The sequence below is a fragment of the Peromyscus californicus genome, unplaced genomic scaffold (assembly GCF_007827085.1).
Source record: "Peromyscus californicus insignis strain IS unplaced genomic scaffold, ASM782708v3 Scaffold_11__1_contigs__length_118956290, whole genome shotgun sequence".
Taxonomy (NCBI): domain Eukaryota; kingdom Metazoa; phylum Chordata; class Mammalia; order Rodentia; family Cricetidae; genus Peromyscus; species Peromyscus californicus.
This window is the reverse complement of record NW_026294402.1, coordinates 16,535,982-16,562,132: the sequence shown is the minus strand read 5'-3', so window position 1 is coordinate 16,562,132 and position 26,151 is coordinate 16,535,982. Positions and strand designations below refer to the sequence as shown.

The following is a 26,151-nucleotide window of genomic DNA, read 5'->3' as shown; positions in this document are numbered from 1 at the left end:
CTTTAGTTGATAGAGCATTTGCCTAGCATGTAGGAAGCTAATGGTTCTGTTCTCAGCACTTAAAAAAAACCAAGTGTGGTGGTACTCACTGGAATTACAGGGGGAGGAGCAGAAGACCACAGTCATCCTCAGCCACATGGGGAGTTTCAGGCCAACCTGGGCTGTTGGAAAGCCTGTCTCAGAAAAATTAATTAATTTAAATATATATATTACACATATAAGAATGTATATATATACATAAGGATATATACATATGTATGTATATATATATCCCTTGAGATTGGAATTCAGCCCTCATTGCTGTACATTACAGACAGAGACCCAGAGTCCTTTATAAAAACTTTATTGAGGGGAATGGGTAGAAAATGGAGGTGATGCCCCTGGAACTGAATAAAGAGAGCGAACAATACCTACGCCCGCCCCAGCGCTGGCGGAGGCTCCCCGAGGGGGGCGCTGGGCGCGGGCTCACGAGGCTGTCAGCTGGATGGCGAAGACCTCGCCATCTGCAGGCGACTCCGCAGTGCCAGGGGTCTCGGCTCCGCCTTCCGGCGTCCCGCCCGCGCCGTTGAGGCACACCGCCTCGCCGGAGCTCTCGGCCTCCTGGACGTTGTACTCGCCTTTCTTGCAGGCCGTGGACTGCACGTAGAAGGCCAGGCCGGCCCCCGCGGCCAGCAGCGCCGCGCCCCCTGCCGCACCGCCCACAGCGACCCACAGCCACGGACCTGTAGGCGCAGACCCTCCCTCAGCCCTCCATGCACCTGCTACCGCAGCTGATGGCAGAAGAGGCCCGGGAAGGCCTCTCCAGCATCGGGGGACCCCCAAAATACCCATGAACACCCCTCTTGGGCCATGGGATTATAAGCCCTTGGACCCCCTATACCCTCCTAATGACCCAATTCCGCCCACTCCCCTAAGGGGGCAGCCTGGAAGGACCAGCTCAGCCTTCCTCTAGCTCTGACAGACCCCAGCCCCAGGACAGACATGAACGGGGGGTCACCATCAACTACTCTGAGGCCATCTCTGACCCCAGTTCCCCCTCGGTGACATGGTGGAGAGTGAATTGGGTCAAGTGTTTCTTAGCTCCTAGTACCCACTCTAAAGGGACCGCGCGCGCGCACACACACACACACACACACACACACACACACACACACACACACACACGTCTGTCCTAGGAGGTCCTTTCTTCCTTTTGTGTGTGTTTGAAAAGGTCTTATGTGGCATAAGCTGGCCTTATAATCCCTGCGTAGCCGAGGATACCCTTATCTCGGATCTTTCTGCCTCCGCTTTCCTATGTCCCTCCAGTATGGGACACACGTGAGCAGCGTCGTCCTGGCTCCTGTCCATTCTCTCTGCCTCCACTTCCTCCCCCTACCTAACCTGTCACCAACAGCCCCACCCATGAAGCACCCTTGGCCTCCACATTGGCCCCCTTTGGTCTTGCATACTGAGAGGTAGATTCGGGGTCGGTAACCCCACGGCCTAGGCCACTCCGTGTTGCATGTCCCTCGCCCCCACCTCCACCCCAGGAACCCGCCACTCACCGGCCACGCGCACCGTGATGCGTCGCGCGTGGCGCCCATGCGCATTGGTGGCTGCGCACTCGTACTCGCCGCCGTGGCTGCCCATGGCACCTGCCACGCTCAGCGTGCTGTTGTTGCTGGAGAGGCCGAGGTTGAGAGCCCCCGGGGGCGCGCGCCAGCTGATCTGTGCTGGAGGCCAGGCCTCTGCTCGGCAGGTCAGAGTGAAGTTACCGCCCGGCCGCACGCTCGGGGGCGAGGCCGCCAGCTCGGCCACAACAGGACGGTCTGCAGGGGCACGAGGAGGCTGCTCAGCACTGGGCGTTGATCAAGCATCCTCGAGATGGGGATGTCCACAGTCGGCCTGAGATCACCCCTCCTGGGATGGGAGGGCAAAACCACTGCCTCCTATGAGAGTCCCTCTCCCACTACCCACCTGCTGTGGCAACAAAAGTGCTTGTTTCTTACTGAGGGGTACTGAAAAAGTCCCTCGGAATTCCCAGGGGTTGGCGATTCTCCCCTCCCACGGCTGAGGTGGGGAGGAGAGAGACACTGCGAGCAAGAGAGGGCCTATGTAATCCTGTAGCCCCTGCGTAGACCAGGCCGCCCTAGAACAGAGCTCTGCCTGCCTCTGCCTCCCAAGTGTTAGAACAGAACGCTTTGTGCGTGCGTGCTGAGTACGCCATCCTCTGGACTACATCCTTAGCCCTCAAGGCGCTTTTCTAGCGGTCTGAGACGCCTCCATCCAAACGTCATCCTCACTCACATTCCACACCCACGGTGACCGTCCGTGAATCCGTGCCATGCGCGTTGGTGGCCACACAGCGGTAGGTCCCCGCGTCCTCTCGGGACACATGCAGCCTCTCCAGCCTTGCAGCACCCTCCCTGGAGCAGCGCACCCGAGGCGAGGGGCGTCCTCTGGCACTGCAGGCCAGCGCCGTGGCCGCGGCTCCCTCCAGCCAAGTCTGGTGACTCGGGCAGCTGGACTCATCCATCTGTGGCGGCGCTGCAGAGCAGCCACCAACAGGAGAGGCGTCAGGGAAGGCAGGGACCCTGGGATACCCCGGACTTCCCGCCCACCTGCCCGCCTCCCCGCTCACACTCCGCGCTCACGACGACAGTTTTGACTGTGGAACCGTGCCGGTTGGTGGCGTTGCAGAGGTAGATACCCGGTGACAGGTTACTAGAGGTCATAGAGTTTCTAGGACCAGGGTTTGAGGACACCAGAGGCAATACCACCCCTTCGCTGGCACCCTCGGAGCCCAGGCACTCCACGCGTGGTTCTGGCTTCCCATCAACTTCACAGGAAAACAGCCTTCCAGATCCTTCTACCCACGTCCAGTTGCTCGGGCAGCTCAGCTCCTCAAAACTGGGACCATCTAGGAAGCAGGGAAACAGGAGTTCACACTGAGGACGGAGGATACCCGTGTGGGCTTCTCTCCAGCCACCCCTACTCACATTCCACCGTGACAGCCACGTTTTTGGCAGCCGATCCTCTGGCGTTGATGGCTTCGCATCGGTAAATGCCGGCGTGCTCTCGAGCCACAAGCAGCGGCCCTTCCATGACTTCCTCCTTCCCAGAGCGCACACAACTCACGCTAGGCGGTGGAACCCCGTGGGCCACACAGCTAAGCGATGCTTCTGTTCCCTCCAGCCACGTAATATGTTCTGGGCAGCCTACACTGTCCAGCGCTGGGGCATCTGGAACGGATTTTTTTTTTTTTTTTTTTTTTTGGTTTTTCGAGACAGGGTTTCTCTGTGTAGCTTTGCGCCTTTCCTGGAACTCACTTGGCAGTCCAGGCTGGCCTCGAACTCACAGAGATCCACCTGCCTCTGCCTCCCGAGTGCTGGGATTAAAGGCGTGAGCCACCACCGCCCGGCGGATTTGGTTTTTTAAGGCAGGATGTCCTATAGCCCAGGCTGGCCTTGAACTTATGTAACTGAGGACTATACTGAACTCCTGATCCTCCTGCCTCCTACTCCCAAGCTCTGGGCTTTAATTGTGCCTGGTTTCTGCCATGCAGAAGGTGTGACCAGGCTTCAAACATGCTAAGAAAACAATTTACCTATTGAACTGCAGCCCCAGGCTCAAGTTTGGATTTAGAAACCCATCTGATTCCCCTAATGACCTTCTTTCTGTCTTCTGCTTCCAGAAAGGATATGGCAAGCTATATCCTGCATGGGAGATCTCTCTTTGGTTCTTGAAGACAGGGTTTCTTTGTGTAGTCCTGGCTGTTCTGGAACTCACTCTGTAGACCAGGCTGGCCTGGAACTCACGGAGATCTGCTTGTTTGTCTGCTTCCTGAGTGCTGGGATTGAAGACTGCGCCCACCTCTTAGTCCTGCCTGAACCGTTTTATTTATTTATTTACTCTGTGTGATATTTGTGTGGGAAAGCACTACCCAGACCACGTGTGGAGATCGCAGCCTGTTCCCTCCTTCCACCTCTACATGGGCTCTGAAGATAAACTCAGTTGACCCTTTCCTGAGGTCTCCGGGTCCTTCTGACTGATTCCCACTAAGCGCCCATGAGACCTTCCCAGGTACACTGTTTTGACTGCCTGTTCTTGCCAGGCTGTGCCCAGGCACCACGACCAAGTTTATGAACACCCTACAATGTTTTCCCAATTCCTGCTGGAGCCCGGCCTCTTTCTCTCTCTGTAGGCCAACCTCCCCAACTCTGAGAACCGAAAGAGATGCGCATGCCCACCTCTCCCTACTCACACTCCACAGTCAGGGTCACGTCCTTGACAGCCTGGCCTTGGCCATTGACTGCCGTACAACGGTAAGTGCCTGCGAGGGAGCGCGTCACTGGACCCAGCAGGCCCAGCGCCAGCACCGCCCCGCCCTCAGGCCTGGCACAGTGCACTGAGGGCTCTGGGTTTCCGCGGGCCTCGCAGTGAAGGGTCTGCTCTGGGCCCTCGGGCCATGTCCAGCTCCTGGGACAACCCGAGTCATCCAGCCGGGGTGAATCTGCAGGCACGGGCAGAGGAAATACAGTAAGTTAAAGATGGGGCCATAGAGATGCGGTCCTTGGAGGTCACAAAGATAGGTGAGCACCCACTCACACAGAACACGAAGCTCAGCGCTCTGGTTCTTTCTTAGGGTCTCCCCGTCCACTTCAAGGGCGGCATCGCAGAAGAAGGCCCGCTTGTCGTCATTCTCCGTGACATTTAACTGGAGCTCAGCGGGTTGTCCCGGGACCACAGCTGAGATTCCCTCCAGGGTGACAAGGGCTCCAGCCCCAGCCCAGCAGCTTATGGTCACCACCTTCCCCTCAGGGGCTTCTGGCTCACTCAAAGTCAGAAGAGGAGCAGGGAAACCTGGGGGGGGGGGGACAGAACACTGGGTGGGGTTCACTGGCCACTGACCCCTCAGTTAACGCAAGCCCTCCCCGTCTATTTATTTCCAGCTTCCTTCTGCTCCTGCCCTGGAACTCTCCCGCCCTGCCTGTTCGGGTGTGGAAGCCCCGTCCACTTTACAGGCTCTGCCTTCGTGAGACTCAGGACCCAGACCCGGCCATTGAAGCCCCTCCTCGATCCCCTTACTGTAGACAGTCAGATTTTCCTGGGTCTCCCTGCTTTCGCCCCCGAGAGTCACGCTGCACATCAGCTGTCTGGTGCCTTCCTGTTCGGCGCTTGGCATAGCTGTGGCAGTGGCCACGAGGCTGTCGCCATCGAAGGTCACAGCAGGATGCAGCCTCTGATCTCCCAGCGAGAGGTAAACCCCGGCTTCTGGGGCAGGAAACAGTCCATCCAAAGTGCAGCTCACCGGCCTTTCTGAGCCCACTTCTAAGATTCGGGGAGCAACCAGGCTCGGGGGAACTGGAGGCAGGGCTGGGGGAGACAAAGAACCAGCGCTTGAGTTTACGTATGAAACATTCAATGTGGACCAAGCAATTTACATGCACTGTTTGGTTTCATCATAAAAATACAAAAGGGCCGGCGATATGGCTCAGCGAAAACAGGCGCTTGCCGCCAAGCCTGACGACCTAATTCGATCCCTAGGTCCCACATGGCGGAAGAAGAGAACCAACTCCCACTAAAGTTGTCCTTTAACTTCCACACATGCACCGTGGCGTGTGCATAAAGGCGTGCGCCACTACACCTGGCTGCCCCTAAACTTCTTTAAAACTTGTCAGTCAGGGTCCACACTCACCAAAGGTGCGGAGCTGTCTGAGGGCGGAGCTGTTTGCAAAGAGTCCCAGGCCGTGTGGCCTCAGGTCCAGCTCCGCGAGGCATGAGAAATTGACCCCGTGGTCCTCCCTGCGAGCCAGGACCGTGGCGGTGAGCATCGCGCCGCGTGCTCGGGGTGGCTCGCCCACGAAACTGCGGCGGGTCAGCTCTTGGGTGCCCCGCAGCAGAGTCAACGTCAGGCTCGCTCGGGGTCCGGCTCCCGGAACCCTGCAGCTCAAGGTGAAGTTCTCGCCCACGGGTTGCCAAGGAGGTAGCGGCATTAGCTCTACCCGATCCGGCCGCTCTGCAAGGGACCGAAACTTCGGCTCTAGTGAGCTGTAGCGCTCACCCGGTTGCGCGTGGGAAGGAGGGCGTGAGGACCGGCGGGCGGAGCTTGAAGGGGAGGTCCAGGGACCTAAGGGGCGTGCCCACCCACAACTCACGGAAAGTTCGAATGAGCCCACGCGCTTGTAGTGTGCGGCGCGCGCAGCGGAAGAAGCAGACGGGTTGGGTCTCGGGCTCTCGGATGTCCACCAGCTGCCGAGCCAGCCAGCGCAGACCCCTCTGGGTCCCGTTCCGGCGCAGCGAGGTCTCCAGGCCACCGCGCTCCGGCCGCGGACAGTTAGTGCTGCAGTTGAGCCACAGCGAGCCCCCGCGCTCCACGAGCGCCATGCGGGGCTGAAGGTCCGCCCAGAAAGGTTCTAGCGCCACCGCTGCCCGGGAAAACGCGGGCTCAGCCTGGGGACCCCCTCTCTGAAATCTTAGCGCCCCTATATCCCAAATCAGGGGTCTCTGCAAGGACGAGGAGAGGCCACCGCCAAGAAATAGCACGGGAGTCCCGCATCCCACTCAAGCTTCGAGGCTGGCACACTCTCAGAGGGGCGTCTCTGGAAGCCTTGCTTTCTAAGGCAGAGATGGGGAAACTCGGTGCGGGGAGAATGGGGTCTCGGATGCTCACGTCAATAGTGGGGAGGAGGAGACTCCCGTGGGGGGATGGGGAACCAAGTGAGTCTCAAGACTCTGGCACATTGTCAGTAAGTGGGGGTGGGGAGACACACTGAGGCTGGGGGCGAAAGCAAAGTAGAGATGAGACTGAGTCAGAGGCTTAAAGGAGACTGCCCCAAACTTGAGTAACTTGGACAGACAGCCTCAAGGCTGGACTCCGGGAAGGAACCGCGGGAAAAGCCCCAGAAAGCCGGTTGCCAGGGCTACAGGTGGAGGGGGAACAGGGCCTCTGAGTCATAACAGTTGAAGAGATGGGGGTCTTTGAGGATCACGAATAGGGATGATGCCAGTCCGTGAACCATAGGGCACGACAGAGCAGGAAAGAAATAGGAAAGCCACAGTGTCTCTCCTGAGCGGGGTTGGGTGCAAAACCCCGAATCCGGAAAAGGTGCTGGGTTCAGATCTGAAAGATCGAGGTGTGTTGGGGTGGAGGAGGGATGGGGAGAAGCCCCGGGCTCCAGGTGGTGGCAGAAGCGTGGGAAGCAAGAAGAGGGCGGAGCCTGGAGGGGACACCCGGGCCGCCCTCTCTGGTCCTTCAAAACCTCCCCCGCCTTGTCCACCTGACTCCGCGGGCGGGCTCTTCTTACCTGAGATGCCGAGGATCCCCAGGCTCAGGGCAGCCCAGAGGCCGAGGAGCGCTCGGCTCAGCCCTGGCGAAGGCCCCGGCATTGCCGCCGCTGCCGGGGAGGGGAGAACGCAGGAGGAGAGGGGAGCGCGAGTGATGGAGAGCCGGGCTGGGAGGACGGCGCAGCGCAGCGGGTGGAGTGTGGGGGTGGCAGAGTTGCGCCCAGGGATTGGTTTAAACGTTGGTAACTTGGTTTCCAAGGAGGGGGCGGTGGTAGAGGCGGTGATGGGGGGCGAACTGGCGGGAGGCGAGCACGCACTGGGCTGCTCACGGTCTTAGTGCAGACGATCTGACCAGGCAAGAGCGGTCCCCCTTGGGGGGAGGGGTCTACGTGGAGGTCGGCCTAATGGTCTAAAACCTTCTGGGGGCGACCACGCTCTCCCGCGTCATCTGTGGTGAAGGAAGGGAGGGATGCGGCGAGGCCCTGCCCAAACTCCACCATCCTAGGTATAGATTCTGGGATAACGCGCTAGGGCTCCAAGCCACGCCCATCTTCGGCCCCTCCCACCAGCGCCCCTTGGAGCAGGTGGTGAGGTTGCTTGTAAAAATCTTAGGGAGTCGTAGTATGCCGAAAAGGTGGTTTTAAGAGGAGGGTGTGGGGATGCCTCCCTTAACTGATGCTTAGTTTTGACCTCTAGCAGATTGAGAATGGGAGCCACGCCCCTAAGACCTCCTCCGCGCACGCGGCGAAGGGGGGGGATCAAGTGCCCGCGAGTCGCAGACACGTGTGCGTGTGCGCAGTGTTCGCGGGCGTCTAAATTAGAGTCGGCTCCGGCACCCGATCTGTATTTACCCAGCGTGCAGCGGGAATGTGTCTACAATGCTGTTGTGAACCAAGTCTCTCGGGAGAGCATCTGCGCGTTCCTCGCCTTGGGCGCCGCAGCCTTTGCTGAATAACTAGTGAGTTTCTGTAATCCAAACTGGACCAGAAGATCAATTGGGGACACTTGTGTCCTCGCATCTGTCTCCAAGCTTTGACACCCCTCCCCACATGCATACCTGGCTCGATGACAACAAACACGTTGCCCGGATGGAAGTCTGTGACAGCCCATGTGGCCTGAGCAACCGTCTCTAACTTGTTGCTATGCTAGATTTCCTATCTGGGTATCTGCTTCCTCTAATCCGTGCAGGAGGCCCCGCCCAATCTTGTTTTACCCCTCCCCCTTCATTAATGGTAACCCCGGGGACCGGGTCTAGCTCCACCCACTGGCCTCAGTAACGCGCAAGATCTGTAGTGGAAAAGGAGGTAGGAGAAGGGAAACTTAGCTTCCAATCAGAGCTGTGGTGTGTATCCCCGGAGCCAATCAGGAAAAGCCATACCAAGAGCCAGCCCTCCCCCAACCCAGGGCCTGGAGGGAGGCCAGTTTAGTCCTTCTGCCCGGCAGGGATAAATCTAGCAAAACACTCTGCGGAGAAGAACTCGGGTTCGGGGACCCCAAACTGCTCTTGAAGGAGAAACTTCAGCTGCCCTGAGACACACGAGGTGTTGTTTCCTCCAGTCCCGGGTATTGAAACCATGGCCAGGCAAACGTACCACCCCTGAGCTACAAATCTTCAGGTCCTAGACACCAAGGCCAGGCAGACGTACTACCCCTGAGCTACAAATCTTCAAGCCCTAGACACCAAGGCCAGGCAAACGTACTAACCCTGAGCTACAAGTCTTGAGGCCCTAGACAAGAAATTTGGAAAAAGCAGGGTCCCCTAAAAAGGAAACCACTTCCTCCAAGAACCGTTGGACAGAGACCGAGGAAGAAGGGCTTTATTGATCCATTAAGAGTATCTGAACTAGTTGCTCTGGGCTTCTTTATCCTCTCTCTTGTCAGGCATCGAGCAGCCGCCTATGACTGAGTCTGCCCGGCCAGGCACTTGCGCACGTAGACAGTCCCCACAGCCAGAAGGATCCCCACTAGGGCTGCGATGGAGGCAGAAGCCAACGCTTTGGAGGCTGGACTCAGAGCTGGGAGCGGAAGTGAAAGAAAGTCAGGAACGAGGAGGTCTGAGGCCCTCCAAGCGTGGAGCCCACGCCTGTTCTGTGGGCCCTCGTGGAGTGGCAACATCCCCTCTCCCCTACCAATTCCCCGAGGTTGCAGGGTGCCTCACCGAGGACCTGCAACATAACTGGTGCAGAACTGCTGCGCACCACTAGCCCGTCGAGATTGAGGCGTGCATGACAGGTGAGTGGTTGCCGGAGGTCGTTGGGTCCTGCCCGCATCACGTAGGTCAAAGTGACATTAGCCAGATCTGAACTGTTGAAGCGCTCCAGACTTTCAAAATAAACCACTCGGCCACCCCTCCTCAGGCTCACCACCAAATACGCCACGGGGAACACGTGTGTCACATAGCAACGTAGAGTGTACTTGTGGCCCACTAGGACCGGAGGCTCCATGATCACGCTTCTCGGCCGTTCTAAGGCAAGAAGGGTAAGACCTGCAGGCACCTCCTAAAGCAACTGCCAACTACCCCACTCCTCCACCCTCTCTCCTCACCCCACCCGGCCTGAGCCCGGGTCTCCCTCACTGTAAGCGGTGATCCTGGCGGTGGCCTCCCGCGTTTCTCCTGCGCAAGTAACGACGCAGCGCACCTTGGAATCCCAGGCCCTCACATCCAGTAGCTGGTAAGATACCCAACCGGATCCATTGAGTGTCTTTCCCTGCCGCAGCTGAGTGCGCAGGATGGTACGCACCGGCAGGGGGCAGCTGTGGCTGCAGTTAAGCCACACCGAGCCCCCGGGAGGCACAGCCTCCAGCTCCGGATTTAAACGCACCAAGAACGGCGTTGAGGTCCCGGAAGGCGCCGGAGGGCTTTGCATCCGCTCATGCTGGGGGCTCCCACTCCTCGGATAGGCGGCCACCAGCAAAAGCGACGGGAACAGGACAGACGCCATGGCACATAGCCCGCGCTGAGGAGCAGGGGCCAGGGAGCTTCGACTGGCCCTGGAGATAAGGCTCCCTGGCCACGCCCCAGAGTGGGCCCAGGAGCCCTGTTAAAGACACCGCCTAGCCTGGACTCCAAAATGGCACATCAGACCCCACAGTTAATCAGAAGTCATTGCACTTTTCTGAACTGGGTTTTAGTTTTCACTTAAGCCCCAAGAGGTCATTAAATAGACTTTAGTGGGTATAGTGGTGGCTCAGGCCTTTAATCCCAGCATTCAGGAGACAGGCAGGTGGACCTCTGTGAGTTAGAGGCCAGCCCGTTCCACATAGAAAGTTCCAGGATAGCCAGGGCTACGCAGAGACCGTGTCTCAAAAAACAAAGACCAAGGAAAAACAAACAAAAAACCAGCTTGCAGACTCAGGGTTAGGGTAACAGGCAACACTCTGAGGAAGTGGAAGTGGGGGTGTCAGAAAGGGCTCTAACTGATGTGATGCCTATCCGCAAACTCACAGGAGGCTGAGGCCAACAGAAAACTTTATTGACTCAAAGGAAAGGCTTCTGAGCTGGGAGGGGTATTTCTCCCCCCACCCCCCAGCTTGCAGGACCCTCCTAAGTGGTTCAGCATTTTCTTCCAGGCTTTCTCCTTGAGGTGGAGCCAGGTGGGGGCATGCAGACTGACCACAATTTCATGAGCATGAGACTTCATTGTTCAGCTGTCAAGGATGGGCATCCATATTTAGGTATGGTGGCTGACATGGGGCGCAGTGGCGGGAATGACCGTGAGTGGGGAGGTGGTTACCATGGTTACCTCCCATGATGGCTCTGAGAGCCAGGGATGCAGAGTCAGGACTCCAAGAGAGGCCGGTGAGCAGGGGACCACTGCTCGTCCACTTAGTACTTTTGTGACTCATGAAAAAAGCAGCTCTTAGAGAAAGAGCATCCTGACCAGCAGAGGAGCCCTAGCCCCAGGTGAACCTTCTCCAGGCTCTGTTGTGTACACAGCCCCTGCAGCAGTATCCAGACAAGGACCTGTGCTCGCCTGCTCATTGCTCTAGTGTCTGTGCAGGGCACTCAATAAATAGCAGTTAAAACTTTGAATTAATAAATACATCATCATGAAGAGTTGGGGACAATGTCCCAGCGCTCCTATGTCAGAGGAAGCATGGTCTTATGTTTCGACTCTTGCTTGTGTCTATTGGATACAGACACTCTTCCTTAGGCAGGGGCCCTCCGCGTGGGCAATAGGGAATGAGGTCAGCATTTCCTGCTGAAGGCCCACAAGGCTGTGGGCGTGTCCAGGTCACAGATCCAGGCCCTCACGATCTTGCTCGTCTCGCCACTTAGTCCTGAGGCTACAAGTGCAGGGCCAAGGAGATCTGATTTGTGCATCCCCAGACCACCATTCTGTTGTCACAGCCTGAGGAGGTGGGTGAGGATAAACACTGTCCACCTTTCTGTTCAAAAGCAGCACCAGCTGCTGCCCGCAGGGGGGCCTAGGGAGGGGTTGGCTCCCGATGGTTCAGGGAGGCGGGGCTTGTGCCTTGAGTTTCATGGCCTCCTCCTGCGCCCTCTGTAGCTCGTATCTCCTGATCTTTCTCTGGCGGTTGTAAAGGTAAATGGCCAGGCCCACAAAGAGCACAATAAGCAGCGTTATCACCAGGATGACCCAGTTAATAGGGGGGTCGGCTGTGTAGTAAAGGCAGAAGGGATTGTAAGGTAAGGATTAAGGACCTGGCACCCTGCCCACCGCTCACCCAGCCCTATACCCCAGGACACTCACAAATCTTCACTGTCAGGGACACTTCCCTGGTGACATTTCCACGAGAGCTCGTGGCCTGGCACACGTAGATACCACTCATCTCCCGTGTGACAGTCACCACCACCCCAGGGGGTAGCGGGGCATTATTTGCTTTCCGGCTGCAGGTCAGCTTGGGGGATGGGTTTCCCCTGGCCTTGCATTTCAGGGTCTGCTGAGACCCCTCCGGCCAGGTCCAGTTCCTTGGGCAGTCCCTCTCGTCCAGCCGGGGGCCATCTGGAGAAATGACAGTGTGAGGACACAGGTCAGGAAGAGCTCAGGGGGCACCTGGGGCGTCAGGGGATCGCGACCCCCACCCCGCGGCCCCACTCACACAGCACCCGGAGTTCCTGGGTCTGGTTTTTTAACAGCTTCTGCCCAGCCACCTTCAGGGCCGCAGAGCAAAAGAAGCGTCGCTGGTCATCATCAGCGCTGGCGTTCAGCGTGAAGTTGACCTGCGGGGACGGGGGCCCGCCGGGCGGAGCACCACTCAACCACACTTCCTGCGCTCCACCGTGGGCTTCACACTTCACCATCACGTGGTTTCCTTCTGAGACCTCTGGCGGGCTCAGGGTCAGGACCGGAGCTGAAAAGCCTGGGGGCGGGACACACCGTAAGCCCCCACCCCCCCACTCCCGCCCTCGATGGCTCAGCCTCAAGTGTAGGTAGGTGGGCCTTACTCTGAGGTCTCCTCTAGAGTCAGCCCCAACCTCCAGCATTGGCCATCCGCGGAGTGGACTCCTCCTTTTGAAAGGTCTAGCGTATTTTTGTGTTTTTGAGACAGGGTCTCACTGTGTAGCTCTGGCTAGCCTCGAACGCATAAGAATCCCATTTGCCGGGGTTGGGCATTTAGCTCAGTGGTAGAGCGCTTGCCTAGCAAGCACAAGGCCCTGGGTTCGGTCCTCAGCTCCAGTTAAAAAAAAAAAAAAAAAGAGAGAGAGAGAATCCCATCTGCCTCTGCCACCCCGTGCTGGGATTAAAGGCGTGCATCACTACTCCCTGCCTCAGCTCTTTCTCGTGAATGTGCCGCTACTGGCATTAGTCATGCCCCTGGTGCCAGTCCTGACTTCTGCATGGGCTACCCCACACGTAGGCCACGCCCCCGGAAGCCTCACCCCTGTGCCCCTACACTGGGCAGTACCCTTTTAGTACCCCTCCTTTGGTATCAATCAAGTTTCCAGCCTCCGCTATCTCTGGACTAGGCCCTGCCCTTCTTACTGTATATGTTCAAGGTCTTCTCTGCCTGCCGGGTCTGGTCTGCCAACTCCAAAACACAGCGCAGCTGCTGAGTTCCCTCCAGCTCCGCAGGCACGTCCACCAAGGCGGTGGCTGACACCAAGTCCCCGCGGTTTGTGCTCTTGGAGGTCAGTATGTGGCCTCCCAGCTCCAGATGTAGCTGGGCTTCGGAGGCAGGAAACAGGCCTTCCAGGTAGCAGGACACTTTCTGCTGGGTGCCCACCTCCAGGAGGTCAGGACTGTTGAGCTTTGGACTGGTCCCAGGAAGATCTTAGGAGAGAAGACAGACATGAGTGAGAGGCATGGCCACCCACAACCCCCGTTTTTCTTCCTATTCATTTAATGTATTTATGTATATACATGTACACGACTCACTTGTGGAGGTCAAAGGACAACCTTCAGGAGTCAGTTTTCTCCTTTGGAAGTTGGGAACTGAACTCACGTCTTCTAGCTCGGATGCAAGCCCTTTACCCAATGAGCCATCTCACGAGTCCCAAAACTTCCACTACGAAGATCACCATTTTCTCAGCACCTCTCCCCTACTGCAGGGGCTGGCTTCTTCCCAAGATCCCGCCTGCACCCTATACCTCGGTTCCCAGGGCCTCACCGAAAGTCCGGAGCTGCCTGGCCTCGGAGACGTTCAGGAACACTTCTAGCCCTTGCGGTCTGAGGTCCAGTTCTGTGCGGCATGAGAAATTGGCTCCATGGTTATCTCTGCTCGCCAGCACCGTGGTTGTGATCTCTTGGGGGTTCGTGGAGTTCACACCCACTTTCTCCTGGTGCAGCTCCTCCTCCCCTTGGAAGAACACCACGGAGAGCTGGCTCCGGGGTGCCCCACCGTCCACCAGGCAGCGCAGGGTGAGGATCTTGCCCACCTGCTGCCAGGCGGGCAGAGGGTCCAGCTCCACACGCTCAGGGAACGCTGCAGTGAGAGAGGGGGTTGGGGATCCTGTAAGCTGGAGCGCTGCATACAGACCACACCTGTCTGACGAGATCAGTCTCCCCAAAACACACCCCACCACCTAAGCAGCCAGGAATGCAGAGAGCTTTGGGGAAAGCTAGGGAGGAGGCCAGGAGTGTTTGCACAGGGACCATAACCATTCCCAGAAGCAATATCTGAGAGCTGGAAATAAACTCCAAATTCTGTTGTCAGAACACTGGGCAAATAAGTAGGAATCGAAGCATCTAGGTGTGCTAGAGGTTGATCCAACTCTTCAGGACCAAGGGCGTGGTGGCCCAGTCTTAGAGGGCTTGTCTACCAGGCAGGAGGCCCTGGGTTCCAGCCCCAGTCCCTCAAGTAAAATAAGATTCAATTAAATTAAAATGGGCTAGTGAGATGGCTCAGTGGATACGTGTTTGCCACGTAAGCCTGAGTACCTGAGTTCAATCCCTGCATCCTGTGTAAAGTTGGACAAAAAGAATCAACTCCACAGAGTTGTCCTCTGACCTCCACATGTTCACATGGCTTACAAGTCTGCATTCATAAATCATACACACAATAAGAATAACAGCTGGAGCCTGGCAGTGTTGGCGCACACCTTTAATCCCAGCACTCAGGAGGCAGAGCCAGGCGGATCTCTGTGAGGTCCAGGCCAGCCTGGTCTACAGAGCAAGTTCCAGGTAAGTCAGGCTGTTACACAGAGAAACACTGTATCAAACAAACAAACACCAAAAAAGAAACAAAAGTTTAAGGTTATCCTCAGCTACCTATGAAGCAGGAGGCTAGCCTGGGCTATGTCAGATATTACCTCAAAGAGGGATGGGGCGAGATATTATTCAAAAGGTAAAGAAGTTTGCCACCCAATCTGAGAAATGCATATGTGGAAGAGAAAGCAGATTCCCAAAAGTTGACCTCTGCCGGCTGGAGAGGTGGCTCAGTGGTTAATAGCACCAGCAGATCTTGCAGAAGACCCAACATATGATGGCTCACAATCCCAGGGAATCTGGCGCCCTCTTTTGGCCTCGTTAGGCACTGGGTATGCACTTGATGTACAGACTTACCTACAGGCAAAACATCCATACATATAAAATAAAAATTAATCTTCTTATAAACGTTGACCTCTGACATCCACACACATACTGTGCCATTCTCTTCACATACAAAATAAAAATACAACTTGTAGGATTTGAAGTCCTTTCAAACCTAAGTCCCCAAACAGCCAGAGTGCTTTCTCTGTCTTAAAACACAGGCACGTGGGGGAGGGCATGACACTTTACTTTTTTTTTTTGGAGCTGAGGATCGAACCCAGGGCCTTGTGCTTGCTAGGCAAGCGCTCTACCACTGAGCTAAATCCCCAGCCCAAGCACTTTTTTCTTGACTCTGAGCTTCACCGAGTCCTCTCACCAAGTCCTAATCGCTCCATTCTTCACATACTTGTCTGCCCTTCCCACCTCGGATGCTGTAATCACAACCTGCAAGTGCAGCCGGGCTGTGGCTGGATGCCAACTGCTGTCCAGCTTCCGGTAAGTCAGCTTTCCGCTACCCAGCTCCTGGGACTGTTCCACACCCTTCACGGCTCCCCGTCCCCCCGGGAAGAAAGTGCTAGCTCCTGACAGCGCCCACCTGACTCACCAATGTGCAGTCTTCTCTCCCAGCAAGGCGGTAGTTTCCTACCCCAGCCTTGCTCTGGGCTGTTCCCTCTGACTGAAGAACACCCACTCATACCCACACATAGTTGGGTTTTGGGGGTGTTGCTTGTCAGTGCCCCCCACCCTGGCTGACCTGCAAATCACTATGCAGACCAGGCTGGCCTTGAACTCTGTCTCCCAAATACTGGGATTAAAGGTATGCAACCACCACCCCTGGCTCAAGCTCCTTGTGTTCACAGAGTAGAAATTAAGGCACAGTTGAACAGCCAAAGTGACAGATACAGAAATACAGCAAAGACAGAATTCCAGCCCCAGTCTTGGGTTCTCAAGATCAGGTACCCTAGAAAAGCTCTTCAGAGGGACTTCCTAAGGCCACCGGGAATGCTTGGGGACTTCCCTCCCTCCAGGGCAGCATTGGCACATAAACCCACATCCTCCAAACCACATGCTCAACTGAGATTTCCCGAAGGCTTTTGTCCTGATACTGCTAAAATTGGTGGCCTTTGGGCTTCCCTGCACCAGAGCAATCTGAGGAAAGCTGACATGGTCAACAAATAAACCATGATGCCAAGTGCCCAGTGGTCATCCACTTCTTTGGTGCTAATTCCAATGTCAAAGCCAGCTGGGCAGAACCTCTGCCTGGAATTTCCCTGGTAGAAGCTAGGGGAAAGAGCCCCTGCCTAGAATACCCAGAGAAGCTGGGAGGTGTGTTGGTCATTAGTGCTAGCCTAGCATGCAAAGCCCTGGGTTCCATGTATAAATATAGCCTCCCTCATTCTGTCCCCACTGCTCCTGAATACAGAAATTGTTGGGCTGGAGAGATGGCTCAGAGGTTAAGAACATTTCTACCAGAGGTCCTGAGTTCAATTCCCAGCAACCACATGATGGCTCACAACCATCTGTAATGAGATCTGGCGCCCTCTTCTGGCCTTCAGGCATACATGCAGACAGAACATTGTATACATAAAATAAATAAATCTTTTTTAAAAAAAAAAGAAAGAAAAAAATTGTCAAAGCACTCCTCCTCTTTTGAGGTATAACATTCCTTCGAGCAGGAAGGCGCTTCTGCATTCTTTTATACGGTCACATACTATTCCACAGTATGTCCAAACCAAACTATCTCGCCATCTCTTTGGTCTGCTATCTTTGAGTGGTTTGTAAATGTTTGACCTTCAAATACAGCTGCACTCCAGATTGAGGGTAGAGCTCAGTGGCAAAGTGTGTAACTGGCCCAATGCCCAACCCTGATGATTCCATCCTCAGCCCAAAGGGACAGAACAACCCTAGAGCCTGAGCCATGGAAAGGATCCATTGAGGGATTTCCAAGACCGGAGGTCGCAGGACACATATATCTCTCGTGTAAAGAACCCAGGCTTGGAAGCACACACCTATGATCTGGGTGCTTGGGAGACAGAGACCCACAAAGCAAGATGTCAGAGGCTGGAGAGATGGCTCAGCAGTTAAGAGCACTGGCTGCTCTTCCAGAGGTCCTGGGTTCAGTTCCCAGCACCCATATGGCAACTCACAACTGTCTGTAACTCCAGTTCTAGGAGACCCCACATTCACACAGACATACATGCAATACACCAATGCACATAAAAATAAATTATTTTTAAAAGACAAAAAAAAAAAAAAAAAGAACAAGATGTCAAAGACAGTACACCTTAAAAAAATAAGCCAGGCAGTGGTGGCGCACACCTTTAATCCCAGCACCCTGGAGGCAGAGCCAGGTGTATCTCTGTAAGTTCAAGGCCAGCCTGGTCTACAGAATGAGTTCCAGGACAGCCAGGGCTACACAGAGAAGCCCTGTCTCGAAAAAACCAAAACAAACAAACAAACAGTAAAAGAGCACTGACTTATGTTCCAGAGGACCCGGGTTCTATTCCCAGGCCGTCAGGGGTCCAATCACACCAGGATTAAAAAAAAAAAAATTAAAAAGTGCAATCCAAACTCCATCCATGGCTGTTCATGACCTTTGTCTCTACAGTCCTGCCAGCCCGGCCATTACCAATTCTTCCCCTTGTTGCCAATGTGTAAAGATGTCTTTTCAAGGCTAGAGTTCTTTCACCCCACCCCTCCTTTTTTGAGACAATATCCCATGTAGTCCACGCTGGCCTCCCAAAACCTTTAAGGATCAGATCTAGGGCCTCTTGTTTAAAACTGGGGCAGAGGCTGGTTTGGAGATGAGTGGCAGAGTCTTTGCCTTGAATTCACTAAGTCCTGGATTCAATCCCCAACAAACCAGCTAAGGGCATAAGATTATAATCTCAGTACCCAGAAAGTGAATCAGTTCAAAGCCATCCTCAGCTATGTAGTGAGTTCAAGGCCAGCTTGGGCTACATGTGATCCTGTCTTAAAAAAAAGGGGGGGGGCTGGAGAGATGGCTCAGAGGTTAAGAGCACTGGCTGCCCTTCCTGAGGTCCTGAGTTCGGTTCCCAGCAACCACATGGTGGCTCACAACCATCTGTAATGAGATCTGGCGCCCTTTTCTGGCCTGCAGTCATCATGCAGGCAGAACACTGTATACATAATAAATAAATAGATAAAAACAAACAAAAACACAAAAGATTGTGGCTGGAGAGATGGTTCAGTGGTTAAGAGCACTCCCAGAAGACCTGTTCCATTCCCAGCACTATATGGCAGCTCACAACTGTCTATAACTCAAGTTCCAGGGGATCAGACACCCTCACACAGACATAAGTAAGGCAAAACACCAATGCACATAAAATAATAAATATATTTTTTGTTTTGTTGAGACAGAGTTTCTCTGCATAACAGCCCTGGATCTCACTTTGTAGACCAGGCTGGCCTCGACTCACAGAGATCTGCCAATCTCTACCTCCCTATGTTGGGATTAAATGCCTGCACCACCAGCCACCACTGCCCCGCTTAAATAAATCATTATTATTTTTTAAAGATTTATTTATTTACTATGTATACAGAAGAGGGTGCCCGATCTCATTACAGATGGTTGTGAGCCACTATGTGGTTGCTGGGAATTGAACTCAGGACCTCTGGAAGAGCAGTTGGTGCTCTTAACCTCTGAGCCATCTCTCCAGCCCAATAAATTATTTTTTAAAACCCAAAATATTAGAAAAAATTAACAATAAATACAGTACAGTTAAAAGACAAAACAAAACAGAACAATCCAGACATTAAATGGTGGCATTCTGGAATGGTCTAAATTCCTGTGGTACACTCTCCTGGCAGAAGTTTAAAGAGGTCTCTAAGAGACAGTGGGACTTTCCAAGGCTGCCTGCCTCCTGTTGCCAGCTGCCATGTCCCCAATGCGTCTCCCTACACCCCGCCCCTGGTCCTGTCACTCACAGTACAAGATGATGGTGGCAGAGGCTGAGGACTGGACAGTGCCACAGTTCCCAAAGCACATAAGATTGCTATCTTCTTCAATGTCACTCAGTTCAAACAGCTTCCAGTTGTGTCCATGCTCGAGCTCCACTTTGGACCACTGAGTCTCCAAGCCCAGGTCAAGTCCCTCACTGCAGGAGGAAGAGCAATTCACCCGCAGGGATGCACCCCGAGGCAGGATGGCCTCGCTGAGTTGGATGGATACTTGAGTGCCACCAGGCCCTGGAACAAAAAGGAGAGATGATAGGCTGGTTCAGCCACGTGACTTCAGAGCTAGGTGCTGGGCATGCAGCTTTGAGTCAGACAGGATTTTGCCCTCAATGCAGAAGGCATCCGTGCTTGAGTACACAAGATAAGTAATTGTGGGTGTTGCGGGGCTGGGGGGCTGAGTGTGTGGGCAGAATGCCCGCCTAGCATGCCTGCCTAGCATGCCTGAGGTTCAAGCTCCATCCTCAGCACCCCATAAAATGGGAGTAGTGGCACACTTGCAATTCTAGCACTCAGGAGGCTGAGGCAGGAGGATCAGGAGTTGAAGATCATCCTGGGTTACATATGGAGTCCAAGGGTAGCCTTGGCTACAGGAATTCCCCTCCCTCAACACCAAGTATTGGATTTTCTTTCTTTAAAAAAAAAAATATATTGCCAGAAGGTGGTGGCGTACACCTTTAATCCCAGCACTGGGAAGGCAGAGGCAGGCAGATCTCTGTGAGTTCAAGGCCAGCCTGGTCTACAGAGCAAGTTTCAGGACAGCCAGAACTGTTACACAGAAAAACCCTGTCTCAAAAAACCAATAAATAAAAAAAAATTTTTAATTTATTTTTTGTGTGTGTGTGTGTGTGTGTGTGTGTGTGTGTGTGAATGCGGGTGCCAGAAGAGATCAGAAGAGGCCATCATAACCTCTGGAACTGGAGTTATAGGCTTTGTGAGCCACCATGTGGGTCCTGGGATCAGATGCCTGGTCCTCTGTAAGAGTAGCCCCTGCTTAACTGCTGAGCCCTCTCTCCAGCCAGACATGCTACACACTCAGCTGAATGCAGTGCTCGGGATGGACCCAGGGTTCGTGCTAGGCAAGGGTTCCACCCAGAGCCCAGGCCCAGACAGCAGCTGTTGCTTTGTTATTTTGCTTTTTTTGTTTGTCTTGAGACAGGGTCACATTTTGTAGCCCTGGCTGTCCTGGAACTCCATGTAGACCAGGCTAGCCTCAAACCCACAGGGATTTGCTATGGAATTCGGGGATCAAAGGCATGTGCCACCGCCCAGCTTCGATAGTGGTTGTTAATAAGAGTTTTGGCAAAACCAAAACAGAGTAGGGCATAGCATATAGCTCCTTGGTGACAGATTCGAGCAGAGATCTGAAGGATGACAAGGCACTGGCTGAACAGAGAAGAAAGAGGCCAATTCCAGACAGAAAGAACAGAGAGCGCATGGCCCTGAGGCAGGGTGGCAGGGGCTGAAAGAGTGCTCGGTGGGAGAGAGGAAAGGGCTGAAATGAGAAGCCCCTCTGGGTAGTGGTGGTCACATTAAAAATGTGTCCCTAAGCCCGGCAGTGCTGGCGCACACCTTTAATCCCAGCACTCGGGAGGCAGAGGCAGGCGGATCTCTGTGAGTTCGAGGCCATCCTGGTCTACAGAGCCAGTTCCAGGACAGGCTCCAAAGCTACACAGAGAAACCTTGTCTCAAAAAACAAAACAAATAAATAAACAAACAGACAAAAATGTGTCCCTAGGAGCTGGAGAGATGGCTCAATGGTTAAGAGCACCCGGGTTCAATTCCAAGTGCCCATATGGCAGCTCACAGCTGTCTGTGTAACTCCAAGACCTAACACCCTCACACAGACATACATGCAGGCAGAATACCAATGCACATAAAATAAGAATAAAAAATTATTTTTTAAAATGTGCCCCTAAAAAAATAAAATAATGTGCCCCTAATGCCAGGTGTGGTGGCACACATCTTTAATCTCAGCACTCAGGAGGCAGAGGCAGGCAGATCTCTGTGAGCTCGAGGCCAGCTTGGTCTACAGAGTGAGTTCCAGGACAGCCAGGGCTACACAGAGAAACCCTGGTGGTGGTCTTTGTGGGGGGTTGGGGGGGTAAAACAACAGGAAAGGTGTCTGAGCTCATCTTTCTCCCCCACCCCAAAGATTCCAGCGCTGTGGTTCACAGTCTGGGATGGAGGTATTCCAGCTGGAGACTCTCTCAGGCACCTCTGGAATTATTCTGGTTCCATGGAGAATCCTAAGGTTAAAAAGACGCGATCCAGCTAGGAGTAATGGATTCTGGGAGTCCAGGTCAGAAGCCTCCTGTGAGCTGCTGAGCAAGTTCTGCATCTTCCTCTCATTGGAGGGTAGCAGGTGCTGCCCCTAGGCTGAGCAGGGGACTGGAGCTGTGGGGAGTCCTGAGTCGCCTCACTTCTCAACCTCTGGCTCCTGAGTACACCAACCCTGGAATTCCCCAGCGCAGAAGCGTCCTGGACTTCCCCAGGGGTAAGGATGAGGAACAGGGTATCTGTGGGGGGCGGGGGGAGTGGCTCGGACCAGCCCGTCCCCCACACTATCTGTTCCCCACCTGGGCCACATTCTGACTGCCCCGTGACAAGGGCTGTGACCACAGTTCCCATTGCACGGACCAGGATCCCAGGTTCTAAACGTACAAGTTTATAGAGGAGTAGTGTGACTCGAGCCTGTGATCCCAAGTGAAGGGGGAAGGGCGGGGGCCGTGAGGACTGAGAGTTCAAGGCCAGCCTAGGCTAAGTGTCTTGGCATCTCTCTCAAAACAGGAAAGAAGGGAAGGGGAGGAGAGCGAGAGAGAGACGGAGAGGGAGGGAGAGGGAGAGACAGAGAGACAGGGAGAGAGAGGCAGAGAGGCAGAGAGAGAGGCAGGCAGACGACGGGCAGAATTGTGTTCTGTAACCCATCCACGGGACTCGAACTCCGGGCTCTTGGTTTCCCACCCTTCGCTTCCTCTCCCATTTCCCGTTAACAGCCGCCTAAGTACTATCATGTGCTGTTCCGGGGCCGGGGAGCAGGGCTTTCCGCCCGCCCGAAGTCAGAGACTGGTCCCTAAAAGCGACCCCACCTCGGACTCACCTGGAATCACAGCGGCGACCAGGGCCAGGAGCAGGCGCAGCGTGGGCCTGGCGCGGGTGCGAGCCATCGCAAGCCGGGGCAGAGCGAGCGCAGGTGGCAGCGCCTCGGGGCACAAGCGCTAGGTGCAGACTGGGGCGCAGCGCAGCGTCGGTCCTTTATAGTCGCTGGCCACGGGGGGCCGAGAGGCGGTGCTGGCGGGGCCACTTTCCCGGAAACCCCGCGCCTTCCCCTCCGGAGCGAGGACTTCGGTATTTCCGGATGGAGACTGTGCCCTGGCCGAGAGGGTGGTCCTGCCCCGCTGGCCACCGTGGCCCAGGAATTTCCAAACTGAAGCAATGACATGTTGGGGGCAGGGTGTGTGGGGCAGAGGGTGTCAGCGACCAAAGCTGAGCTCAGGAGCGAAGGCCCCGGGCCTTCTGGAGTCATGCCTCCTGGTTAATTGGTTAACTCATGCCTAGCTCCCTGCGCCCCCAGAACCGCCATCCCCTCGAGGGGTAAACTGAGGCTCGGTGCGGGGCAGGTGTCGGAAATCAAATCCCGAACCCCCAGCTCCTTCGGGCCTCTTTAATCCACCAGACAAGCCTTAGCCAAGGAAAGGAGTTCCCTGGACTCATTTGGGGGCGCCATCCGTTCAGAGGTGCCCCTCTCCCTAGGGCCATGCCCCACCCAGTTGACACTAGAGATTTTCGGAGTAGCAATGCAAGCAGGCCCGGACAGATCCGGCGTGGGTGAGTCCTGCCAGGCAGGCGTCGTGCAGTCCTCACGTCCCTCCTCCCACCCACGGGTGCCCCGCCCCCGCGGCCGCGCTTCCCCTTTCTACTTTGACCCCCGGGGCGTCCTGACAGCTCCCCAGAAAGAAGGAAGAAGTCTGGTCCTATAGCGTGGAGAGCCCTGCGCCGCCCTTCCCAGGCTGGAGGAGAAACTGAGGGAAACTGAAGGGGAGAGGCACGTCTCAGGGGGGAGGGACCTGCCCCCCCTCCCCGCGCTCTGAGTCTTCTCTCCTCCCTCCTTCCTCTCCCTCCTCCTTCCCCCCTCCTTCCTTCCCCCCCCCTCCTTTCTGTCTCTCCCTCCTCTTCCCCTCCCATCTCTCCCCACCACCGTCTCTTTTCTCAAGGCTGGGTGTCAAATAGCCCAGGCTAGCCTCAAACACGCTGTAGCTGAGGATGACCTTGAACTCCAGACCCTGCCTCGTGCTCCACCATGCTTGATTATTTTAACCTTTGCTTTCTTCAGGGAAACTGAGGCAGACCCTTAGCTCCGAGGTCAGGTGAAGGGAGATCTTGAACCCCAGTCTTCCGACCCAGGGGCTTGAACTGGACCTCCGGCGCCCCGCCCGGGGCTTCCTGTTGTGGGATGCCGGGACAGTTGCCGTGGAGACCTGCGCTGGGCCAGGAGGTCGTGCTGCAGACGCGGAAGGGAGAGGTCGAGATGCGCGCGCTTTTCCTCCCGCGGCCGCGGCTCCTGGGACACTCCACAAACCCACGCCCGCAGCCTGGGCATTTCTAAGGAATTTCCACGGGGATCTTTTGATCTTGGGGGGCTGGAGGGGGCACTCAGGCCCCGCCCCGGGATGACCGTGGGAGAGTTGCGGGGTGACCTCACGGGAGTTCTGGGAAAACCCTCGGAGTGGATCTTTCTCGGGTGTCACTGAGAGTCTTTTGGCCCCTACTTCAGGTGCGTGAGCCTTCAGCGCCCTAAGTTCCCATTTGCAGCCCTCAGAGCGTGGTTAATTTAAGTGGCGCCTACTGTGTGCAGGGTACCATCTTTCCCAAAGCTGAATATATGGTTCCCAAAGCATCCTGCTGGGATGCTCAGCTGAGCAGTGATGCTCAGAACACAACTCTACTGCGACAGCGTAGCAGCAGCCTGCACCTGCGGTGCTCAGGAGATGGCCAAGAACTGCTGCTGGAGGTCAGCCTCCTCGGCTACACAGTGAGTTCAAGGCCAGCCCCACCCGAGAGTGCCTTTTCAAAAACCATCAACTGGGGACTAGAGGGATGGTTTAGTAGCTAAGAGCAAGTGCTCTTGCAGAGGACCCGGGTTCTATTCCCATCACAGCTCACAACCATCTGTAACTCCAGCTCTAGGGATTCATCTGAAGTTCTCTTCTGGCCTCCCTGGGCACCAGCAGGAACACACACACACACACACACACACACACACACACACACACACACACGAGTAAATTTTAGGGCTGAAGAGATGGCCCAGCCGTTGATGATCCAAGTTCAGTTCCGAGCACCATGTCAAGCTGCAAACATGCATGGTACACATGCAGGCAAAGCATTCACATACAAAATAAAATTAATCTAATACAACAATTAAAAAAATCTTCCTGGGGCTGTAGCTCGGTTAGTAGAGTGCCTATTTAACAAGCACAAAGCCTTGGCCAAGGGTGGTGGCACAGGCCTTTAGTGCCAGCACTCAGGAGGCAGAGGCAGGGGGGCCAGCCTGGTCTACAGATCTAGTTCCAGGACAGCCAGGGTTACACAAAGAAACCCTGTCTTGAAAAACACAAACAAACAAATAAACAAACAAGCACAAAGCCCAGGTGGCGGAAGGAGGATCAGGAATTCAAGGTTATCCTCCATGCTACACATAAGAGCTGCCCAGACTTTAAAAAAAAGTATGGAGAATTATGTTGTGATTAGTGGTAAAGTAGAAAACTAAAGTGGGGGGGGGGGGTAGAGTGTTTGATGGTTAAAAAGAATTGGTGTGGTAACAGAACATTAAAGGGACAGAGAGACAGGCCAGTGGTTAGGAGCACTTGCTTCTCTTCCGGAGGACCTGGGTTTGGCTCCCAGTACATCCAGAGGCTCACAATTGCTTGTAACCCAAGCTCCAACTGATTGCATGCTGGCTTCTGGTTTCTGCAGACACCTGCATACACGTGGCACACACACAAGACTTTTTTGAAAATTAAAGGAGGACCTGGAAAGATAGAGAGAGATGGCTCAGTGGTTAAGAGCACTGGCTTCCAGAGGTCCTGAGTTCAATTCCCAGCAACCACATGGTGGGTCACAAACCATCTATAATAGAATCTGATGCCCTCTTCTAGCATGCAGCTGTACATGCAGAGCACTCATGCATAAACTATAAATTAAAATAAAGGGAAAAAATAGTTGTTGCTGTTCCAAAGGACTCTTGTTCAGTTTCCAGGACCCACATGGTAGCTCACAACTGTCCATAATTCTAGTTAGAGAGAATCTGGTGCCCACTTCATGAGTAGCAGACATACGCTCAGTGCATGCATATACATACAGGCAAAATGCCCATATAAGTAAAATATATATTTTTTTTTGAGATAGGGTTTCTCTGTGTAACCCTAACTGTCTTGGAACTCACTCTGTAGACCAGGCTGGCCTTGAATTCAGAGATCTGCCTGCATCTGCCTCCTGAATGCTGGGATTAAAGTGGTGGTATGAGCCACCACTGCCCAGCCTAGTTTTTAAATATTTCATGTGTATGGGAGTTTTGTTTGCTAGTCTATGTACCACATGTGTGCAATGCCCGTGGAGGCCAGAAGAGGGCATCAGATCCCCTGGAATTAGAGTTACAGATGGTTGTGAACCACCATTTGAGTGGTGGGAATTGAACCCTGGGTCCTCTGAAATAGCAGTAAATACTCCTAACTACTGAGCCATCTCTCTAGCCCTCCCCGCCCCCCCCCCCCAATTTTTTAAATAAAGCACTGGGAAGGCAGGGGCAGAAGGTTCTCTGAGTTTCAGGCCAGCCACAGCTAGTTAGTGAGACCTGGTCTTAAACAAAACACCGCTTAAAAAAAAAAAAAAAAAAAAAAAGAGCCTGGCAGAGTTCCAACACAGCCAGGGTTACACAGAGAAACCCTGTCACGAAAAAAAGAAAGTGTGTGTGGAG

At 54.6% G+C, this 26,151-nt stretch overlaps 3 protein-coding genes and 1 long non-coding RNA gene across 6 annotated transcripts; 1 reads left to right on the top strand and 3 right to left on the bottom strand.

Annotated features, from left to right (window-relative positions):
* Positions 1-327: 327 nt before the first annotated feature.
* Positions 328-7,489, bottom strand: Icam5 (intercellular adhesion molecule 5). Its single transcript, XM_052753674.1, has 11 exons — positions 7,287-7,489; positions 6,138-6,407; positions 5,678-5,998; positions 5,068-5,355; positions 4,588-4,842; positions 4,244-4,492; positions 2,979-3,221; positions 2,621-2,899; positions 2,287-2,526; positions 1,545-1,808; positions 328-722 (listed from the first exon to the last, which is right to left on the bottom strand). Exons 1-11 carry the CDS (start codon positions 7,366-7,368, stop codon positions 466-468), a joined length of 2,748 nt encoding a protein of 915 aa, XP_052609634.1. The 5' UTR covers positions 7,369-7,489; the 3' UTR covers positions 328-465.
* A 167-nt stretch (positions 7,490-7,656) lies between these two features.
* On the top strand, positions 7,657-9,261 carry LOC128120034 (uncharacterized). 2 transcript variants are annotated; one of them, XR_008221757.1, is made up of 3 exons: positions 7,657-7,771; positions 7,966-8,224; positions 9,148-9,261. It is a non-coding gene; the product is annotated as an uncharacterized LOC128120034 (long non-coding RNA). The 2 variants fall into 2 exon arrangements; XR_008221758.1 differs by having other exon boundaries at positions 7,737-7,850.
* Icam4 (intercellular adhesion molecule 4 (Landsteiner-Wiener blood group)) lies at positions 9,163-10,607 on the bottom strand. Of its 2 annotated transcripts, XM_052753780.1 has the most exons (3): positions 9,842-10,607; positions 9,425-9,730; positions 9,163-9,281 (listed from the first exon to the last, which is right to left on the bottom strand). In XM_052753780.1, the coding sequence occupies exons 1-3, from the start codon at positions 10,206-10,208 to the stop codon at positions 9,163-9,165; spliced, it is 792 nt and encodes a 263-aa protein (XP_052609740.1). In that variant the 5' UTR covers positions 10,209-10,607. The 2 variants fall into 2 exon arrangements, with proteins under 2 accessions (XP_052609740.1, XP_052609736.1); XM_052753776.1 differs by having other exon boundaries at positions 9,274-9,730.
* A 111-nt stretch (positions 10,608-10,718) lies between these two features.
* Positions 10,719-23,179, bottom strand: Icam1 (intercellular adhesion molecule 1). The gene is made up of 7 exons (XM_052753706.1): positions 22,276-23,179; positions 19,149-19,409; positions 13,840-14,154; positions 13,215-13,502; positions 12,331-12,591; positions 11,982-12,233; positions 10,719-11,887 (listed from the first exon to the last, which is right to left on the bottom strand). The coding sequence occupies exons 1-7, from the start codon at positions 22,340-22,342 to the stop codon at positions 11,721-11,723; spliced, it is 1,611 nt and encodes a 536-aa protein (XP_052609666.1). The 5' UTR covers positions 22,343-23,179; the 3' UTR covers positions 10,719-11,720.
* Positions 23,180-26,151: the final 2,972 nt, after the last annotated feature.

Coding starts and splice junctions, on each gene's coding strand:
- Icam5 (XM_052753674.1), bottom strand. CDS start 7,368: ATGCCGGGGCCTTCGCCAGGGCTGAGCCGAGCGCTCCTCGGCCTCTGG. Junction 6,408..7,286: donor GGGGATCCTCGGCATCTCAG/GTAAGAAGAGCC, acceptor TTTCCCGGGCAG/CGGTGGCGCTAGAACCTTTC. Junction 1,809..2,286: donor GGTCACCGTGGGTGTGGAAT/GTGAGTGAGGAT, acceptor GTGCCCCTGCAG/ACCGTCCTGTTGTGGCCGAG.
- Icam4 (XM_052753776.1), bottom strand. CDS start 10,208: ATGGCGTCTGTCCTGTTCCCGTCGCTTTTGCTGGTGGCCGCCTATCCG. Junction 9,731..9,841: donor CGCCAGGATCACCGCTTACA/GTGAGGGAGACC, acceptor TTCTTGCCTTAG/AACGGCCGAGAAGCGTGATC.
- Icam1 (XM_052753706.1), bottom strand. CDS start 22,342: ATGGCTCGCACCCGCGCCAGGCCCACGCTGCGCCTGCTCCTGGCCCTG. Junction 19,410..22,275: donor GGTCGCCGCTGTGATTCCAG/GTGAGTCCGAGG, acceptor TTTTTGTTCCAG/GGCCTGGTGGCACTCAAGTA. Junction 11,888..11,981: donor GTCCCTGACAGTGAAGATTT/GTGAGTGTCCTG, acceptor TTTACTACACAG/CCGACCCCCCTATTAACTGG.